Source organism: Salmo salar, chromosome 04, assembly GCF_965601325.2.
Source record: "Salmo salar chromosome 04, fSalSal1, whole genome shotgun sequence".
Taxonomy (NCBI): domain Eukaryota; kingdom Metazoa; phylum Chordata; class Actinopteri; order Salmoniformes; family Salmonidae; genus Salmo; species Salmo salar.
In genome coordinates, this window is record NC_138294.1 from 61,263,247 (window position 1) to 61,269,246 (window position 6,000).

At 40.6% G+C, this 6,000-nt stretch overlaps 1 protein-coding gene across 2 annotated transcripts in view; it reads right to left on the reverse strand.

Annotated features, from left to right (window-relative positions):
• The window catches only part of LOC106603524 (autism susceptibility gene 2 protein homolog), a 475,162-nt gene extending 473,058 nt beyond the window's left edge, over positions 1-2,104 (reverse strand). For both annotated transcript variants that reach the window (XM_045717116.2, XM_014197337.3), the window contains exon 1: positions 1,307-2,104. In XM_045717116.2, the coding sequence (XP_045573072.2) occupies positions 1,307-1,588 (282 nt within the window). In that variant the 5' untranslated portion in view covers positions 1,589-2,104. The remainder of the gene's footprint in view (positions 1-1,306) is intronic.
• Between the last annotated feature and the right edge of the window lie 3,896 nt (positions 2,105-6,000).

The following is a 6,000-nucleotide window of genomic DNA, read 5'->3' on the forward strand; positions in this document are numbered from 1 at the left end:
CAAAGAATGAATGGGGAACTGTGGGGAAACATGGCGAGTGGTATCGAGTAGTAACTTCCCTAGTGAGGTTTTGAGTTAGAATACTATCAGTAATGTTTCTCCTATGTGGACAAAGGATTTAGCATGCACTTATATATAGAGCGCACTGGAGAGAGAATACAATGCTATATGGACTATTCATTAGGTTGATTTGGTACTATACTGAATCACGGTCAAATATTCTTCTGTTAGTAGAGATTCTGAGTAGAGCACAATAAAGAGGTCAGTTTGAGGATCAATCTCACCATGGTGGTTAGAGCGTTGGACTAGTAACCGAAAGGTTACAAGATCAAATCCCCGAGCTGACAAGGTAAAAATCTGTCGTTCTGCCCCTGAACAAGGCAGTTAACCCACTGTTCCTAGGCCGTCATTGAAAATAAGAATTTGTTCTTAACTGACTTGCCTAGTTAAATAAAGGTCAAATAAAAATAAATAAATGGTGTTAGCTTGTCATCCTACACAGCTTGAGGCAATTCTTACATCCTCCTTCACAGAGGTATCTACCCCAGTAGTACAGCTAATGTTGTTGTAATGTATGCATGATAAAGCACATTGGTGTTGTAGAAAAAACATACTACAGAGGAGTAGCTTGGAAGGAATCCATGAATTAAGTCACAACAGACCTACAGTGATGAGATTATGTAATATACATTTGGCAGTTAGGTAACATAGTTACATTGTAATAACTGATGTAAGTCCCAACAAGTGGAATGAAATAATAATGAATGATTAATAAGTGCATGTTTAGGCTACACATCCCATTGTGCATGTGAGGAGCTTATTCCACGGACAAATAAGGCAAAGAAATTCCATGAAGAACGTGCATGAGATCCACCAGTGTCCTGTTCTGGGTTCTGAAACCTTCTAGAAACTTTGGAAGACTATCCTCCTACTGTCAGTCTTTGTCTGGCACATTCTTATAAAAACAAATCCAGAACACAGCTCAACAAAACAAGCTCTGTGACAGAGATATAGATATTTGGCCGAATCACCTCGTTTTAAAGCCACATCTATTGGAATCCAGCTAACAAAAACAGAAATATGCAGGCTAGAGCAACGCCAAGTGCAAGGCCAGCCCAGTAATACAGATACAGGGATTGGGGCTGAAGAAAATAACAACTCTCTCTTCACATAGTGTCAAGAGATTAACAGCCGAATCCAGAGGAGATGGCAAAACACAGAGATTAAGTGCTAAAAACACACATCGAAGCAAATCCCCCGCGAGGCAGAAAAGTAGTAGTAGTAACAGTAGCCTGGAGTTACTCACCTCCAACGCCTCCAGCGTCATGAAACCAGAGATGGAGAAGCCGTCTATGATGTCCTCCTCAGTGGACGTAGACTCCTTTCTCTTTCTCCTGGGGGGCCTTGGACGGGAGGAAGAGGGGTTCCTGCCTCCTTCCTCCCTCTCTGAATCCGAGGAGAAGCGCAGCCCCACAGAGTCCCCCCTCTTATGGTTGTTGTTCCTTATCCCATTTGATCTCCGTCCCCGATCCCTCTCGGACTTAGACTTCCTCTTTTTGCGGAGCCCACTGGACCGAGGGCCATCCATTTCTTCAGAGGAAAAGCCCACCTCAAGACTCCTCTAGCAGAGCAGAGAATCAACCCTATCAAGGGCACTCACTGGCACAGTTGAACTTCCAGCAGAAAGAAATCCCAACAGATATTTCCCAACAATATCCAACAAGTAGTAAGTATAGATACTTAGTGGATGAAATCCAACAGAAAAGAAGCAATCAGATAATATCCAAAGGGCATAAGCTGGAGTAGAGAATGCATTGAGTCGTTGAAAGCACAGCAGCAGATTCCAAGAAAAGATTCCCAACGGTCGTCCATGAAATCCACTGACAGGCAAAGGGTAATACAGTCTGTTAGACGTGGTAACTAGGCTGTCAACTCCAAAAAGATAAAAAAAGAAGACAAATCTTTAAATGGAACAGAATGTGTGATCACTGGACATGACCTGCCATGGTGAACAAACTGTAAAAAGCCACATCCTGATCCTTCTTCTTAAGGAATCCCCACTCTTCACATGCTGTCATGTCAGCCAACTCTCCCTCCTGAAAGTCAAAGAGATAGAGGGCATATATTTGCAACATGTTCAGTTAGCAGTAAGCCTTACTGTTGAATTCATTAAGTCAATGAGCCATCCTCTCAGGGTAGGTAGGGAGATTATACAGTACAGGGGATTGTTACCAGTCTACATAATGCAACATAAATTCATGTTTCATTACGCTATCTGCTCACCATATTTTCCTTTATTCTTTTACAATGCACAACCACTTGGCTGAGATCATTGAATACGGTTACATGCACATAATAATAGGATTATTGTGAATAATCAGATGAATATAATAGTTTGATTTAAACGTTTACATGCTTTTCAAGAACGATTTCCCTAATAATCCTTTTAACATGGACACATCTGAAATCAGGCTTCCTGATGGGAATTTGATAATAAATGCAGAAAATCACCAATCAAAGTAAATGTTCTACCACAGCGACCATGTTATTTTTGGAAGCCTACTTGATTCTGAGTTTGGACATATAAAGTTTGTATGTGAAAATTATTTTTAAGATGCATAATTTTTTTTGTTCTGAACTCACTTCACTCGCGCATAAGAGTGAGGTTTGTACTGCTGGTGCTGACACATGCACAGATCAAATACACTGTTGGAACTCCGATAAAGCTGTTTATATGTCCTAATAACTCAAAAGATTGCTCAGAAAACCAGATGTTTTAAAATCGCTGTATGCTTAGGCCTACTTCGATTATGACCTTTCACCAACTAAGATTACTATTTCCATACTCGGCCTAGATAAATTTATAGATTTATGGAGGGGGGGGTGTAGTCCAGGCGACTGCCAGGGGACTGCTGTAATCAGTTTAATATCAAATTATTAGTGCATGTAAACATACTCAGTGTGTGTTTAAAGTGCTTCTCTACTACTGTCTCTGAAGTCCCCTCCCCCCCCCCCCCCTTGGTTTTACCCTATCCTGTACTTTTAATGAAATAAGCATTTTCTTACATTTATAATGTATGGGTATTTCTTCTATTTGGATTAGCCTATTCCTCTATATGTGTATATTTTAAACATAGGCCTGCTGTGGTTATTAGCTCGGTTTCTTTAAGTACTGTTCACTGCAATTTCCAAAATCACTGTGCTTTAAACAGGTAAATCTAGTATAAACTCCTCAATCACCACGACACTTGCCTTTCAAACACTTCCAATCCCTATACGTTACATTATCTCCACACAGGTGCTGAAAACCTTGATTCAGTTCACACAATAACATTACATTGGTAAATACATGTTTCATCAAGGAATGATGCCATGGTAGTCTTTTTTCCCAGAGTTTGCAGTGTGCTCATCATTCTGTGTGTTTCATTTCAATCTACACACAACTAACCCGCTAAATGATTTAGCACATTCTGATTAGTTAGAGGTGTTCATTGAATTATATGTAAAAGCTATTGTGTATTATGCAATATCTCTACAAGGTTATTCATTCTTATAACGCACTTGTTTTGTCACAGCATGACATGATATTTTACAATCAAATACATTTTGTCCAATAGATCATCTCATCTAAGCTATATATCTAAACATGTTTATCAAAATCTAACCTAGATATTAAATCATTCCTGTCCTTGAGAGTTTGAGATGAGGATTCTGCCAACCAATGCTCACACCTAAAGCTAGACTGATGACAAAGACCTTTTGACAATCTGGTCCAAAAGCACTTGAACCTGGAGCATCGAAGTTATGTGATCACAGTCATAATAGGCTATTCTAAATGATTAACCTATTTACATTTCTCATGCTACAATATAATACAATGTAACCATACTGGTTTGAGTTTCAGACAGGCAACATATTCAACAGTTTGTCACCTCAATCATTCCTTCACACATAAATCCATTCTCACTCTTCTAATCTGCTTTGTATGTCAAAGATACAGAGAAAGTGTGCTCTATGAATACTACAGGATTATCAAAATCCATTTCCAGATAAAAACGTGTACATGATGACATCTCCAAAATGGTAGCCTATCCATCATTGAATACACCAAACCGTACAGGCATGTTCAAGCCACTCCAAATTCCATCACCCCCTCCCAATTCTGCCAGTGAACCGTTCCAGACAGTGGGAACACACCTTGACTAGCTCCATCATCACCAGACACACCATTAGAATTATCTGTTATAGACAACCACCATATTCAACTTTGCATGATGTCATTGTCCAATGATTGCAAATCAAGGTGGCATAAACTAGACTACAAGTGGCAAATGTTACACATCAGCACATTACAATGGCTCGCAAATATTTTCTTATTTGGACGGATGGTGCGTAATAAGGGCGCATCTAAACCATCCAAAATCACAGCCTTGTCTAGAAGTCAAATTCAGTCTTTCCTATAACGGTCCTAAGCCATTTCCCAGTCCCCATCCCTTTAACCTGATGCCCCGTGCCAGCACTCCCCTAATGGCATGCATACAACATAACTATAGTAAATCATTTAAGAGATGTTTTGCCTCTTCGCCCTCCCTTTTCTCGTTCCTTCCTGTTATCACACTCTATCTCGCTGTCTTCGTTCAGTTTTTTTGTCTGCTCCTCTGTCAGTAAATCTCACGCTCCGTGGCCAGTCCAGCCCACAACAGAGACTGGCACTGGCTCCTCTCCTGCTCCAGCTCTCCGCTTATTTTCACAACACACAAAGCGAGCCTCTTTTCCTCCAAGACACGTCATGCAAAACCAAGAAATGCAAACCCTTGAAAGTGGGGACCGTCCGGGCAAGTCGCAGGCATTCGGATACAAATGGTCAATACAAGGGAACAGAAAAGGAAAAATGTAACAAACAAATAAATCCCGCAAGGAAGCAAAGGGGCTCTTCTCTCCCAGTCCGTTCTTCAGTATCTCGGAGAAGGGACCAGGCGCATTGATATGGCGATGCCGCAGTGCCGCTTTACAGGGTATGCGCTTCCTCGGCGCAAATAGTGCTGCATATGGAATCTGGTATGGGTCGTTGTACTAAGGAGAACATGTCTAAACTATGCTTATGTAATGTTGTCGTTGAAACTCTGTAATAAGTAATATACATACTTAAATAAATACAAATACATCTTATTGAGTATACACTTAGGCTACTCACCAAAATGCTAGTGCACAAAACACCACTTGTGACGTGATCATTCCTGACAATTCCCACCCTTCTAACCATATAGTCACCCCTATTTAAGATACTCATTATAAATCCTGTAGCCTATCCCAAACAATATGTACATTAATCATCTCTAAACCCTCCCACCAGCATGCCGATATCCCTATAGCCCTCTTGACTATATGGATCTGGAGTAAAGGCAGACAAACAGGCAGTCAGTCAGCGTTGAGCTTTTTGCTGCTATCACCCAGACACCCATTCAGTGTTATTGACAGATCCATCCTCTGCAGACAGATCATGGACCCAGATGTCAGATTATCACACAGGTTATGTAACAGGGCTAGGTTCTCTTCAGGGAGATACCAAGGGTGGGTTCTACACATTGGTGGTGGATAAGGTGAGTTTCCCCCTACTATGTAAAGCACTTTGAGTACCTCAGTTGGTAGAAAAACGCTATATAAATCCAATCAATGAATTAATGAATGAACTTACTCTGCTCTGCTGCCCTGTCAAACCCCAGTGAAATAGAACACTCTCCGGGTCTCATTAATCTGTGTCACAAAGCATTTGACTCACCTGAAGTGTTTGGTCATTGGTGGGTCACATATGTTAGCACGGTTGGGGATGGTATCAGGCCAAGATGTCCTTGCAAATCAAATCTGAGTTTTTTGGGGGGAAATAAAAATCACATTTCCCTACAGACTAGATAAATGATGAAAGTAATGAAAACAATGAAATAATAAGTTATCATGGTGAACATTGCAATTACAATATTGAATGTTAGACATCCATGTCAT